General features: G+C 31.0%; 1 protein-coding gene across 1 annotated transcript in view; it reads right to left on the reverse strand.

The window, feature by feature from the left end:
- The window catches only part of LOC141536561 (netrin-1), a 110,213-nt gene that overhangs the window by 29,513 nt on the left and 64,093 nt on the right, over positions 1 to 16,607 (reverse strand). The window contains exon 3 of the mRNA XM_074257172.1: positions 756 to 905. Within this exon, the coding sequence (XP_074113273.1) occupies positions 756 to 905 (150 nt within the window). The remainder of the gene's footprint in view (positions 1 to 755; positions 906 to 16,607) is intronic.

The raw sequence follows: 16,607 nt of genomic DNA on the forward strand, positions 1-16,607 counted from the left end.
TTATTGGCTCACACCAATGTGTGATTATTGGTGCGAATGAAAATAAATTATAAGTTTGGTATTTTGGTAACGCGTTTTGGCTAACCGGTATATGTGCCTTCTCTCAGAATGCAAATTAATCATACATTTGATTTTATTGTGAGTATAACCAGAATCACAGATATATTTATAGTGGTGTGCATTCTTCATTCCTCAGGTTCGGCCGGGGTGTGCATTTTTATAAGCTGAATTTCTTAATGATTGTGATATGTTGCTTGTATATGATAAAAATTTGTGTTGGTGGACAGAATGTTAAAGATCGTGTGTATAATATATTTGTATCATTTGTTTTTTGCAGTTTTACATACTTCGGGATACGTGAAAAATGATTCTACACTTCGGGGTATCAAATCTATCAATCAATTGGGATGGAAAAAATTTTGCGGTGTTGGTGAGTCACAAGATGTATACTTTTTTTTTTTTATTTTTGAGGCTGGAATTAAAATTTTGAATTTTTTTAGTCTTTTACAATTTTTAATATCAAATATTTTTACTGATAGAAAATTTCTTAAAAATGAAAAATTCAGAATTTTAATTTTACCCCTTCATAATTTCCAAAATTTACAATTTCAACAATTTTTAATCCCTAAAAACAATTTACGTAAAACTGCAAAAGTATATCCCCAAAAAATCTATCAAAATGAATTTTTGTATGTATAATTTTTTATTGGCATTAATACGTGTTTTTGAACAATCAAAAAAAAATGTCCACTTACTGACACACGGTGCAATATGGGACCTGCTTTGTTGATAACCTCTGGCGCACCTATTGCAGGTGGTACCGGTGACACCATCTTTGCAAGGGCACTGACCCGTGCTTTGATTACATGTTTTTCCAGATGCTCCAATCAGATGACAATCACACGCTGTAACAAAAATATAATTGATAAATTGTATATTGTATTAATACAATTGCAGGGATAAATGTTATTGCTGTTGGACAGAAAGTTTATTTTGTTTTTAATAAGACAAATGGAAGTTAGATTATAATTAATGGGTGATTGTCAGAGTTGAGGCTCAGACGGGCAAGATTATATAGATATTCATTGAATAGGTGGGTAGAGCGAATATGTTAGAGTTTAACTGAATGATTTATGAAATCAATCAACAGTCTGTCATGAGAGGTGAGTATTAATGAGAAATGCGGATTACAGATAACGGGTACGAATTAATAGGGGTGAGAAATTTCTATGTCTGCGCTTGCGTCGGAGTCTGCTAGAATGATTACCAGATTTTCGTGTGTACAATTTCACCAGGTTATGGGTCTTAGTTATGGTGGATTAGGAATTAATGGAATAATTTATTGGATGTATCAATAACTATTGTGTATCAGCTTGAGCACGTATTATAAATTATAAATTATAAATGATTATATTTAATATAATACGTAACGTGTCAGGATAATTTAGTTTGAGCTTTTTATTTATCGCGATGAATTTTATTTGTTGACGTTGTTTCACATGCCAGCCTGTAATTACTACTTAATATTCAGCTGTGAATCACACCCCAATTCACCGCATCAATTACGTCTTGACTTGTTGAGAGTGACCCTCAACAATTTTCAGAGACATAAATCAATAATAATGCTGAAACATCTTGATGCGATAATTTATGTGATAGGGGGCTATTTAATTGATGCCTCCATTCAACATTTAATAACTATTTACTTTTTATTTTCATTATCATTGTTTATTTTATTATTTCATTTTATCATACTAATTTTTTCTTTAAATTTAGTTATTAAATTAACACTCCGAAAAAAAAAAAAAATAGAAATATTTTGCTTTAAAATTTTTCTTATTCTCTTAATAATATAGACGTTAAAAAAAAATTTTTTTTTTTATACTAACATTGAAAAGAATAATTTAATCGACAAAATAAAATTACACAATGTAATCATCCGATCTAATCCTATAATTTCATAAATTATCGTCCTCAAAATAAATTACAACAACAAATAACTTACATTCTAACAATTTTATTTATTCATATTTATATTTACATTCAGAAGTACATATATGTACTCGAGTAAGCTTATTATCGTATAAACTCAAAAGAAATCCCATCCTACGATGGCATTAATGAATAATGACACCGAGAAAATGAGGAACGGATTGTGACATGAGGAATAATGGAAACGCGATGTACAAGTAGGAAGTACGAATAAGAAGAAAAGAGGAGAAGGAGAGTAACTTAAGGAATGGTTTATAATATCTGGGATAAAAAGACGGTGGTAAATGAGAAACGAGGAACGAGAAGCGGGCATACTTGTACTCTATCTTTAATTTTTTAAAGATAGTGTAAAGACTTTTACATTTTTTCCCTTTTTTAGGATGAGCCTGAGGAGACTTCTCGGTTGATGCGATCGTAATTAGCCGCTTTTCAGCGATCTCATCTCGCATGAAAGGTACTCGCACGCGTAAACGACCCACCCGGTTTAGTTATTTTCCCTCGAGCTTTATTTTCAGTCTCTTTTTTTTAACCCTACTGATGTACGCATAACCTGGAAGCGTTTCTAAAGATTTTTATTTACTATCTAGGTTACTAATTTTTTTTTTTTTTTTTTTTTTTAATATTATTATTCAGTTATTTAGCGCAAATGTAAATGTATCATATTTGCCCTGTCAATATTTTAACTTGAGACTTATCTTTATTGGGCGACGTCCGCGACCCTCGATATATTAAATGTTGTGCGGTATATTAATATAGTATATATAGTTTTTATTTTGGGTACCAGAGTATTCAATTAGAGAACAGAAGTGCAAATAAATTTATTGCGTAAGTTAATCAGCGAGTTAATAAAAAAGCCTATGTAACAGCGTGTCTCAATCCAGTACGGTAATTTATTAATGTGAAGATGTAAGAGTGTATGTCATAGAGTGGGTATACGTGTGTGTGTACTCAGTGTTGTATTTGCGATGATCAACTGAATGCGAATACGAAATGACTAATGAAGTACAGAGACCGTTGAAATGTAATATTATATTTTGTTTGTTTTTTTTTGCTGATGTATCAATCGACCCACGCGTACTTTAGCTTTGTAATAATCGCCAGGGGATTTTCGCAGATTGAAGATCCAAATTGTCAACATCATTGTTGTTTTTATCTTTAGAGGGTACTGTTATATTGTAATCCGGAAGTTTTATTTAGTGTTAGGATTAGAAATTAAAACTTTTTTTTATTGATGACCTAAATTTATTATTTTAATGATTTCAAATCAATATTATTGATATAGGAGTTTAAAAATAATTTTTTTTAACTCTGATAAAATTTTTTTGATATCGCCAATTTTTTTTTATCATAAAATTTAGTGTAAATTTAGTATAAATTGGAAAAAAAAATTTTTTCAGACAAAAAATTCTTAAATAAGCTGAAAAAATTTCTTCAGATTTGTGCTGTTTAAACATAAATATAAATATCTACAATCGATGGGTAAAACTATCATCAACTCCGGGGGTCTAAGGGAAATAAAGTTGGCACGAGAGTCTCTTGTTGACTTGATGTTAATAAATCCCTGGTAGATATGTAGTATATAGTATATCCAAAGTACGACAACGAGAAACTAATGTTTGTCCAGTGTAAATATTGTATGTAGAATGGACTTACTGTTATGAAACGAGAGAAAGCGAGTACTGTATTACGCTCAGTAAGTCCACAAGTGAACGTCGTCCGTCGTCTGTCGTTCGTCGTGCGTCCTTTGGCAGCTTGTATTCCTTACTTACTTACTTACTCATTTAGATGCCGTTTGTTGGTTACTTGGTTATATTACTTGCTTTTGCTAATATAACCAGTATACTCAACAGAAGCTCTTAAATGATGTTCACTGTGTAGTTCAAGGTAAGAAAGCAACACAAGTTTATATTGAGACTCAAAGGCCCAAGTAAAGATGTTTGATGTAGAAAAAAATAAAAAAAAATGAGGAAAAATTGAAGTCGGACTTTGAAGCTTGGCTTTGCCTTCGTGGGTCAGATGGCTACGGTATGGCTTTTAGTTGTATTGTACGGTATTGTATGGGATGTGGATGTGTGTGAGCTATGCCCGCGTAGGAGTCACGACCGGATGAGGAGAAAAGACGTGAGAACGAATGTCTAGTGGTGGTATATCGAGAGAAGAGAAGATTCTTAGTCTCGGGTTATAGAATTGTTTCTTTGTCTGTTTGTATGTGGATATGTAGATATTTATTTAGCATTCGTTGATCGAGACTAAGGATGATAAATGCGATAAAGTGGGACCAGTATATCTTACATCTTCTCGTGATGGTATCTTCTCTATGCGGTTAATGACTGTTACTATACTGTTCTACTGACTACTGACTTCAAAGCATGTGCCACGAGTCACGACTAAGTAGACGAGTCAACAGTTATGAATGTACATATTATTGCTTTTTATTGCTGTGATTTTTTCATGATATGAGAAGATTGTTTTTGAAGAATTTGTTGATGCTGATAAGATAAGAATTTTTAATTGATTGAAAAAATTTGACAGTTTGATAAAGGGTGAAAAATTTTTCAATTTGACAAAATCGAAAGAAAAATTTCTTCAGCGAAAAATTTTACCAATTTTAAGAATTTAAAAATTTTATTAGTTCAAAACAAAATTTTTTTCTTAGATCAAAAATATTTCTTTTCAGGTAATTTATTTTTTAGTGTAAAAAATGGGGCATAGGTAAAGAGGAAATTCAAATGGCCGTGAGAATCGAGTATTTCATTTTATTTTTTTGTTTTATTTTATTTAAAAAAGGCTAAAGCGCTCGTAAATTCGACTTATCTGTATACTAAGAAAAAGTTGCAGTACATTTACATTTAGTGGGCGAGATTTTGTTGAGCCGTGTGCTGCTTCGAGATATACTTTTATTTATTCTCCATTTTTGTTGTTATTTTATTTTATTTGTGTATTGTATTTTTATTTTATGTTTGATGTACATGAAACTGTGAGAGTATAGTTAAGCCGATTATACTAGATTTTAGAGTCGGAATAACCTTCACAGATTTCTTTTCATCTTTGCCCTCGTATTTTATCCACGTTATGATTCAATTTGACGTTCATGTTTTTTATGATAAAAAAAAAAATAATAAAAAAATAGAAATTGGATTATAAATTTTTATGCACGCGGCATAAAGATTGTTTTGTTACCATAAATTTTTTATTTTCTTCTTTTTTAGATAAACAGAATTATTAAATCTATTGTTGGAGGTTGTTAGGAAATATTTTTTCTGATATCATTCCTGGTAAAATTTTATTAAATTAATTTTCCAAAAATTTTTTTACTAGAAAATTGACATTTTTTTTAATTAATTGAAAAAAATAAATATTTGAATGTCGAAAAAATTTCAAACAATTTTTACCCAATTATTTACTCAAAGAGTAAATAAAAATTCTTGTGCAGACACTAAAAATAATTAATTTCTCAGATAATGGGTTCCTGATTTTTCTTAGTGGCTAGTAACTTTATTTTCTTGCAAAAACTTGAATAAAGATAGCGAAAGATTTAAAGGAAATTTAAAAAAAAAAAATAAGGACAGAAAAGAAAACTAAAAAGTAAAACTCGATTCGAAGATTGTATTTATGTGGTAGCGGCAGACATGTGTTGTATCTTGGAGAGTGTACAGTACAGTGAGGGTGCGATAAAGGTTGAGAGATTGGCCTCGATATGGGAAGCACCAACTACCGTGAGCATCGGGTAACTTTTCCGCGTGCATTTGGCCCTCGGCCCGAGATCTAATCGATTTGATTTCTTGCCACCGAGAAGAAGACACCTTGATGTCCTCTGGAATTTTTTTACCCACTTGAATAAATAACCTTTAAAAACAGAATTTCAATTTTGCTAAATAATAATAATAATAAAAGTATTTTAGCGATAAATTTTACGGGGTTTTAATCTACCGAGTGATAGTATATTTAAGTATATTTAAATTATCTATTGATGGGTGAGTAATAAAATCAGTGAGTTAAATTTATTACCGAGCGGATTTGAATTATGATAAAAACTATTATTATTATTATTATTATCATTATAATTATTATTTAGCGACTAGTGAGAGCTAGGTGAATACCGAACATTTTATTAATCGGATTATCAGGCTGATTTCCCCAGAGTAAAAGTTACCCGGATGATTGCGAGTGGTTTGATAAAATTTCCGAGCTTCCTGGTGCTTTTCACCTGAAACTCCCGCGAGATTAGCTTATATGAAATTTCCACTCTAACTACTTTTACTTTTACGATATACAATGTTTCAATATACATACCCTGATTCAATCTCCACGTAAATCTCAAAGCCGATTATTGTTTTCACACCTCTCTTTACTGGCTCATTGTTGATGTAAAAAAATATTTGTATACTTTGAACAGTATATTGCTAATTAACTCGTTATTTAGACTTCAACTGCTCATATATGATAAATTAGACCTGACTGGTGTATTGATACTTCAACCCTCTGAGCGATAGAAAACTTTCGGGAAAGATTTTTTCAGTACTTAGTTGATTAACTTTTCAACGCTGACAAATATTAATTACTGTCTGGATTTTTTTGTAAAAAAGTTATTATTATTTACGAAATACTGAATATTTTTTTGAGTGCATTTGCGATAAATTAAAAAAAAACTGGTCCATATGTTTTAATTAAAAATTTTTTTTGAATTTGTTCTTTTTTTTGATAAAATTTCTTAATTCTTTTCAAGAAAATTCACTAAATTTTGTCTTAAAAAAAACAAACTATTTTTTCATAAAAAATTTTGTACAAAATTATCATAATTTTATTTCGAATAAACAAAATTGATCACTCCAAAAAGCATCAACAATTTTAATAATCGACGAGTAATATCATTAACAGTTTTTGTTATTTATTACTATAATGAAAAAAAAAACTTGTAAAGAGATAAAAGGATGAGAATTTTAAACAATGTTTCGTTCACAACAAGCTGGTTAGTAAAAGTACGATCCGAACGGAAAAAAGGGTGGAAAATCGGATTGCACCGGCATATACAGCTAAAACCCACAATTCACGGATCGTTGGAACGTGAGCTTTAAAATTTCCCGTGGGTCCTCGTGACCACAGAGTCTGTTATCGTTTATCGTTTATCGAATCCAGCCATTATTCTACAATGTTCTGCCCCAGCTGTTTTCATTTTCTCACTTTTTTTCCCAAATTTTTTCGAACAAACAAAAAATTAAAAAAAAAGGCTCAAACTCAAAAAATCAGAGAAAAAATCTACGTTATGAAAAAAAAAAAAACAAAATTAAAACAAATCCTGGATGAAATCGTTAAAGTAATAGTAATGGGGCAAAAAAAATAATAATAGTAACAATATAAAGGGATCGGTGACTTTTGGGGCGATATTTCCCCCGGGGATTGTCCTCGCACGTTCTTCATTGACAAAATTGCGACGCAATACTCACTCCCACACATGTTACACGGAAAAACCTCTGCGGTGTGGAAAAGGGGAAGGGGCAGGGTGAGCAGAGAGTAAATAGTGTTAAGAAAAGAAAAGTGGATGAAACTGGTCGTGTGGAAACAGATTATTTTCTTAATGCTCCGGCAGTTTCAAGAGAACAGCTCCACAATCCGGGAGAGCAAGAGCTTGATTTTCCGATTTTATTGCGGGCTTCGAGGGTATAATATTGGAACACGTTGTTCGGCCAAGCATTCGATCAATTTTTCCTTCATAAAATCTTTCCGAGTAAGTAAAAACCACGGGGTCGTAGAGCGGGATAAAAGGAAAAGATAAAAAGGAGAATTCAAGTATTTTTACTCTGGAATGTCAATATCATTTTCGATTTTATTAAATGAAAATAAACACTCGAATACCTTACGCTTGGGGAGAATGTTTAGTTTTCAAATAATATCAATTTTTTTTCGCTTTAATAAAGATTTATTAAATTTAACAACTAGATAAAATTTACTTTTAATCATTTTTAAGGACTCTCCAACTAAAAAATTATATTCAAAGATAAATAATAATTAACGTTGTAAATTTGCAGTATAAAGAATTGTCTGATAGAAAATAGAATAAATAAATAATTAAAGTAACAGCTTATAACTTATAAAATTTGGTTTTTAAAAATGAGATAAATATTGAGACAAAAGTACGTGTCAAGTCGATTCGAATGAAAATTTCCAGACGTGGAAGAGAAGACCGATTTGAATTACCTTTATAAAGGAAACAATTTGGTATGAGGACATGGGGGCCAACGACTTCGAGTTGTGAATAAGAATTTGTTCGCGGGGAACCGCTCTCTGATTACGGGGTGTGGAGAATGTATAACGCAGGTAGACCGAGAACCGAGAACCTCGAAGACCAAAACCTTGAAGACCAAGAAGAAGAGCAGAGCAGAAAGTAGAGAGCAGATAGCAGAGAGACAGACTGGAAATCTTTGATGATAGACTCGGGAGGAGATGAAAGAAAAGACGGGCGAGGAATAAAAAAAAGAGCAGAACGTCAGTACAGGAGAAACTTGAGGTCGGACGGCGTGATGTGAATAAATCAAACGGCGCCGGGCGTGTCTCGATTCAAAAATCGCACGGGAGTTTCTTCTTCGCACTTTCTTATTTCAATCTCCCAAGTCCATCTTTCGCGCTTCGCTTTGCCTCGCCTTTTAACCTTATTCTCATCTACATCTCTCGTTTATCTTGATTTATAAGTAGATGATGAATTTTTTAGTCAGACGGAACTTTGTCCTATGAAAAATGTCTCTTACTCGGTGATTTTACTTTTAAGGTTAATAAATTTGAATTTTCTACTGTGGAAAATATTTTTACGTTGGTGACTAACGACCTGATACTTTATCTCATATATAAGATTTTGAATTTTTGTCTTTCACACCCCAAAAATTTACAATATTATATTATAAATTTTATCGTTGCATGTTGGTATAAGAAGCATATATTGCAATTCAAATTTCTCATTTGTAAATTATATTATCCAAATTATAAATGTTACCATTTTTTATTTTCAAATTTTCCATTAGATAATTCTTTACTCCGTAAATTATATAACTAATTATCTCTTAAAAATTAAACTATCATTTTAGATTCTTAAAATTTACTATCATATCGACATTATTGAATTCCTTCTGTGCAGTGTTCGTGTCAATCACTCCTCTAATCTGACTCCTATCTCCATTCTGCTCAATAATAATATCGCTTCTTCTAAATTTAATCTACACTAAAATAATATCTCGGCATTTAAAATCTCTCGGGCACGCAAGAGTTTTCATCTGCAGCTCTACCTCTATAGATATATAGCTGTTACCCCGTAAAGTTTGTACGGATGACCTCTCAAGATATCAGCCGTTTATTCGTGATGGCAGCGCACCGGGTGAACGAGAAGAAAACGGAAACTGGTTTGGTCGTCGTCGCATGCTATGGATGCTGTGGATGCCCACCTGTAGCACATTGTCGTTGTCGACGATGAGATAGGACGTTATATATATGTATATACATATGTGCATATATAGATATATAGACATTTATAATATATGGTTTACTTCTTTGCTTTTACAGTGCTTTATGCAGCGCCTCTACTTCCGAGTGCTACTGGTGGGCAATTTCACGTAAGGGTGGAGCTCTGATTTTCCTCGGACCTACCTCTAGTGACTAGGACATGCTCATAATTTATAGCCGCACTTCCAACTACCCACTGCCGGAGCGAAGTAAGAGCAAGAGTAAAGAGTAAAGAATAAAAAGCTGAAAAATAAAATATCCAGACGCACGTCGTATTTCATTTTTTTGTCACATAAAATATTGAAGTAAATATTTTAAGAAAAGTACGTCAAGCATTAGCGGGTCAAAGTATTCTGTTCTTAACAAAAAAATTTTATTTCAAAGAAAATCTTTGAAAAATTTATTGGAAGAAAAAATTATTTTTTTTTTACACTTGTAAAAAATCCTGAATTTAATTCTGAGTATTCTTTATACAATTGAAAAACGTAATCTCAAAATATAACTGAACAAAGATTGATAATTCCGTATCTAAAATTTTATCAAATAAAAAATATATAAAAAGTCCCATTTTAATAATATTCTCCCTCTATTCAATTTAGCAAGCTTTGATTCACTTATTTATGCTTTAACATTTATGCTGTTGTTATTTTATGACTTTAGACCCTTTCCAACGCTCCAGAATCCGGCGCCTCTAATTGGCATCCCAATCCCATTCTTTATAGGCCGGGTATTTCATTAGTTGTCCCGAAAAACCTTAAGGAATATTGTATTTAATGTTTTTATTTATATTCTCTTTGTCTCAATATTTTTCACTGTTTTGTCCCCAGAATTCTTTAATTTTATTAAAATATTTAGATCTTGCAAAATATTCAGATCCAAAAAAATTTAATAGACAGACGCTAAGTGGGTCAGAGTGATGTAATAAATAAATATAAAATAGTTTCGAAATAACTTTAGTGTACACCGGAGAATAAGGTGAAAAGTCAGCAAGAAATTTGTACGTTTCTCATGAGAATTGCATCGCCAGCATCGAAGACCTTTCTTCGGAACCCAAGAAGAAGAAGAAGAAGAAGAAGAAGAAGAAGAAGAAGAAGAAGATGCTTTCCGTTTTCACCTCCAGAGTTAAAGAAGGAAGAAAAAAAGAGTAAGAAGCGATCAAATAATCAAGAATCGACAAGATCTGACGGAATTCTCGCCACGTAAACGCGTCAATAACTTGTTCTTGTTGCTTGGCGGCACGTCCGCAGGATCCGTTGGGAGAGACCAAGTTAGATACCTCGCAAATTCGATTGCCACACTCTTACATGTGGATGTAAGATCCACATGTACGTGGAGATACAATACAACATACAACAGCGCGTACAACGTGGGAGACGATAAGGAATGAGAGATAGAACGAAAGGAAGCTCATGCCGATCTGACGGAGATAAAAAATATAAAATAAAGGACTAGATGGATCTGAGTTTCGAGGCATCCTATGGATCTGACGATGCTTCAGTGGCGAAATCACGTACGTCGGAGTAAAAAATAACTAAGTAAATAAATAAATAAGGAGTAATAAAATAAAAAATACGGTTAGAACTTTTCTACGGTAATGCTTGGTGGTAATTGCTTCCGACTTTATTTTCTTAAAGAAGCAATTTATTGTTATAATTTTTTCTTTTTAACATTTTTCAAACCGTAAAAGAATTTTATAATATGGCGAATTTTTCTATATGGCTTAATATGGTCTTATATGGCCAAAAATAATTTACTTGAGTGAAAAAATATTTTAAGATTTTTATTTTGATTATCCGCATTTATTTTTTCGATTCAAATAAATTTTTTCCTCGCCTAAATTTTTAAATCGTTCCAAAAGTATCATCAAAATTTTCAGCTTTTATTATCTGAGAAAAATTGCTAAATCTACCTTTCCTATTATATCGAATGTGACCGAATGTTGCTTTTTTGTGATTATTGTAATAAACCAGTGTGCTTCTGAAAGGTCCAAATCGAAAAGATATGTCGACTTTAATATCGTGGTCTTGATTCGAGCAACCAAAAAAAAAAAAAAAAAAAAAAATAAAAAGGTAAATAAAAGAATCGAGGGTCAGATTGAGGTTTGTTTCCGCGAGTCAACTTGTATCGAATATATATGTATATGTATATCTACGAAGTATAAATACAGTATAGTCAGAAAAAAGAGTAAATAATAAAGAGCGTCACCACCGAGAAAAGAGAAAAGTAGAGAGACTAGAAGCGAAAAGTTTTATTTTGTGTTTTTCCCGCGGGCGTATTTTTCGTCACTTTATTTATCCACGCGGGGGATACTCATCCTGGTGGGAACGTCATTTCCTGCTTCGGGGCGGCAGATTGTTTTGTTTGCCGTTTTTTTAACGATATATATTTTGATAAATATTTCGATTAAAAAAACTCTAAACTTTTTGATAGAGAAAAATATCATATATATAGATATATATTTGACTGTAAAAATTTAAAGTATGTGAAAATAATTTCCGGTTGTATTGCCAGTGAATAAAAAGTGATATTTGGATGATTGGAAAAGCGATCCACGTAGTTTCTTGAATCCTTTCCCAACGGAATAGTTATCTCTCTTGAAAAGTAACTAAGCTTCAAAGATACTTGTATCCACACACTCCCAGTCGAACAAAAAGTTAAAGAAAATAAAAGTAAAAATAAAATGAAGATGGAGGATAAAGCCGGAGGCTTCAATCTTTCTCGTTTCCGTCATCCAAGATTATCTGACTGCTCTTTTTGCTCTTCCGATTGCTCTTGCCGATTCGATAAATCCCCGTATTTTCAAATATCGTTCTTTTATCCATAGAATACATATATATTTATTTATTTATTTATTGTTACTTTTATTCCATGGATTCAGAGCCTTTGTATACATTTTATCAAGATAAATACCAATATTTACATGGATCATATAAAATTTATTTTTTTTTTAGAGTAAGCCCTGATTTTTCAAAGGGAAATATATATATATATATATATATATATATATATATATATATATATATATTTATATTTATTATTTATTTTTTTTAGTTAATTTAAATGTTATATTTTTCTTTAAAATTAATTGTCATATAAGTACAGTACAGCTTTAAACAAAATTTATTATTGCTTATCCATCGATCTCAAAAATATCCATAAAAAGTAAAGATTGCTTTATCAAGCATCATAACACCATGATTTATTCTCTTCCAATGCAAGAAAAGACTGGCGCGGAAATGAACGTGTAAAAATAATTCAAAAAGAAAAACATGGAAAAGAACATAAAGAGAGCAAAAAATGAAAATGAAGAAAGAGAATAAGGTATATCATCGATCATATTTAATTGAAACCCGACACCCGTCAGAATGTACCTCTATAAATCTCGATCTCAGACTATTTTCACGGTGGCCACGTGCATGCATAAGAGAGCGGCCGAGGAGAAAAGAAATGAACCAAGAGCTGGAGTTGACAAGGAAATAAAAGGTCACTGAATAATAAAACTCCTGTTTAAATAAATATTTTATCGCAACTATAATTATAAAATTTTATAAAATTAATATTCGGAACTTCAGGTAATATTCCATCGCAAATAGTTTGAATTATTCGTATAATAGTTAAATACTTGCTCCGTAAATTCTCAGTTGCATAGCTCGGATTAATTCGTACTTTAGTAAGCAAAAATCGATAAAATAAAATTAGTGACTATTTATTAACATCAGTTTGCGTAGTGAATAAAACTGTCATGTAAAATAGCCAAGTAAAAAAATAATTATAAATTAGAATAATAAAAAAAAATTTTTTTGACGTGCACTCAAGCATTAAGTGTAGAGGCTCGTTTTCCGCGTTTGAAATCTCGTAGATGTGCTCGCAAAGAGGACGAGAGGTAGAGGTTAAAGTAAATGAGAGAATGGTTGATGTTGAAGTGAAAGAGATGATGGTACGAGCAGCGGGAGATCGATAGCTATCTTCTCTTCTTCCATTCGTTTTACATGCGTTTGAAGCGCCTGGAGTGCGCGACCACTTCGCGTAATATAAGCACACGATATGTCGCGGTAATGACGGTGTCTCAAGAGTTAATGAGACAGTCGTATAACTTAAACCTAAAGAGACCGATGTCAATGCGAAGAGTACATTTAATTAATATCAGTATAAAAAAGTTATACCAACTGTATAATTATTATTATAATAATAATCGTTATTATTTTATTTTATTTTATTTATTTAATTAACACATGCTAGTTTTATTTTTCCGTTGCCTATATGACCATTTAATTACCAGCTGTTTAGATTCAAATGCTTGTAATTGATGACCTATTTAGCTTATTTCTCATGATTACTTTGTTGTAAAGATATTTACTGAGAGACAGGGAGATTAAATTTCAATTTAATAAACATTACTGCTATTGCAAGAATTTATAGAATTTTTTAAGTTGTTAGACAATTTTCTTTTTTTTTTAGAAAAAATTTTTTTTAGAAAAAACTTAGAAAAAATTTTTTTTTCGATCTTTATAATCAATATTTTTCTTAAAAAATGAAACCTAAGCTTTTGCTTAAACCAAAAAAAAAAAAAAATAAATAAAAGCTGTAAACTGGTGTAACAACTGGATAAGAGCCGATTACATTAAACGGCAATCAATTGCAATGTCTTCGTTGATTTTACACTTATTGGTGTTCAATAGACCCGCATGTATATTAATAATAATGGTGATATAAATAAGCCTGACGATATGCCCCATACAAGATATCCGAGTAATATTTTTAAATATTGACGCTATAAATGTTCAACGTACAGTCATACCTTGATCTTGATTATTACTATTACTTTTATTTATTAAATTCTCAAGCTGATACTGCTGATGAAGAATATTAATTAACTCGTCGCTTGAGTTACCGGTTAAATCTTCGAGATAAATTATTAATCGGCATTGAATGTCGGATGTAAATAATTATTATTAATATTCATTTGTATTATTTGTACAATGCAACTTATTGAAAACACAAGTACGACAAGAATAACTTGCAAGAAAAAGAAGAAGAAATTTAGCAGTATGGTTTCAATGGAGATGACCCTTCAATTTCCTTCCATTCTTACACCCTCCACCCTGCCCGATTTATATACACATTACATATTTATTTATATATGTATGAGTGCAAACTCTACAGAATATAAGATGATTGGAGGTATCGATTTTCTTTAAAGTACCGGGTGTTCTCGATCTTCAAGTGGATACCGATCACCGATCACCGGTTAGGTATAGATATTACCTATGTTAAATGTGCTACGCATCGAGAGAGAAGAGTTATATCTACTTCGTGCCGCGCCCTTAAATTATTACAGCAATTACCTTTCTTGGTTATATACACACGTTTGTACTCTTATGGTGATGGATTTTTGAGTTGAGTTTTAGTTTTAACTCTTCGATATGAAAGTCAGAGATTCTCAAAAATCGAGAAGTCATTTTTATCTGTTCATTTTTTAATTTTACCAAGAAGAATTTTTACACTAAAAAATTTTTTATTGAGCTAAAACAAGTTTTAAATGCTTAAATATTAACAAATACTTCAAATAATTTATTTTAACTATAAATTTCTAAATATTAATTATATTTTTCCAAAAAATATGATTTTGGAACATTGAACAAATAAAATTTGAAGAAAAAAAATTATTTAAAAATTATTCACTCTAAAAATTTTATCACAATGTATAAAAAAATTTTTTTTAGGTATTTTGCAAGCTTAAGCATATTTTTAAAATTCCAAAAAGTACAAAATAATTTTTCAGTAAAAGAAAATTGCATTAGAATACTTTTCACTTAAATAATTGACAAGTACATTCGTATGATATTCATAAGTGCCTGGGTATGTATTTAAAAGGCATTGTTTCAATCGATAGCTCAGGTCAGTGGCACGTGCAGACTATTTAATTTGATTGACGTTTTACAATCGAATAAGTACACGATTCAGCGCACTTGCCACCCACTCGACACTTCCGTGCCCGCTATTAGTACATAGTACATACTCTATAGTATATATTACTCTTCCATTTATACTCTCACCATTATCACTTATTTTTCTTCATCTCCATCTCCTCGAATTTTTTATCCACTCGACAATTCACTCCTTTCTTCCTCTCAGCTGACACAAATTCATGAATTTCCAGCAAAGAGAAGTGGAAGTTTTTCCACTTATCGCGCGACTTTTATTCATTTTAATAAAAAAAAAAAAATACAAATTTTTATCTCGGTTATGTCTTGTTAACCTCACTCAAATTTAAATTAATAAATTGGAAGTATCTAAACAGATTCTTCTCTTATAAAAATATTTTTCGGCAAATTTATAACCTCCCGCTGTAATATTTATAATTTATAATTTATAATTAAATCGCGGCCCAATTTTATTTATTAAGAGTGTCTTAACTTTGGTCACACTTGTATTAATTGATGGCACGACGCGATTGTCTCGAGTTTAATAACGACTCGCCAGCTAACCCGACGATCGAGGCACCACAGGTGTCCCTGTAACGTGTCGTTATGCTGCCCTACACTCTTATGGGAAAATATGCGTAATATGTATTTTTAATATTTTTTTTTATATTAACAAATTTAACATATCCAAGTATTTAGTATCGATTCTTATCTATTTGATTACTCAAATAAAAAATAGTAATTTATAATTATTAATGGCATTATTTATTGCAAGAAATTAATTTTTATTGCGTACTGTAAAATGACAATGTAACTTTAGTATAAACACAATGTTTCTTTGGAAAAAAATTTTATTAATTTTCGCTCAACAATTAAAAAATTTTTTTGTAACAATTTAAGAATTATTTATTTTTTTAACTTCCTGATATAAAAATCAATAACGTTTTAACGAAATAATATTATTTTTTTATCATAATTTCGATTTATTTATTGAGCTTTCAAAGTTATCGATATGATTTATTAAAAAACATTTTATCGCTAGTTCATTTGACAAGGTTAAGGAAAATTGATAATTACTTACACAACAACAATTATTTAATTTATGCTTTGTTACAAAATTACATATAATATACATTTATGTTTGTTGTCTTTTTTATTCTTTATCTATCTGACAAGGTATTCTAATAAGAGTTTCGGTATATA

This window comes from Cotesia typhae, unplaced genomic scaffold, assembly GCF_013202065.1.
Source record: "Cotesia typhae breed Kobodo isofemale line unplaced genomic scaffold, CoteBio_Ctyphae scaffold_152, whole genome shotgun sequence".
Lineage (NCBI taxonomy): Eukaryota > Metazoa > Arthropoda > Insecta > Hymenoptera > Braconidae > Cotesia > Cotesia typhae.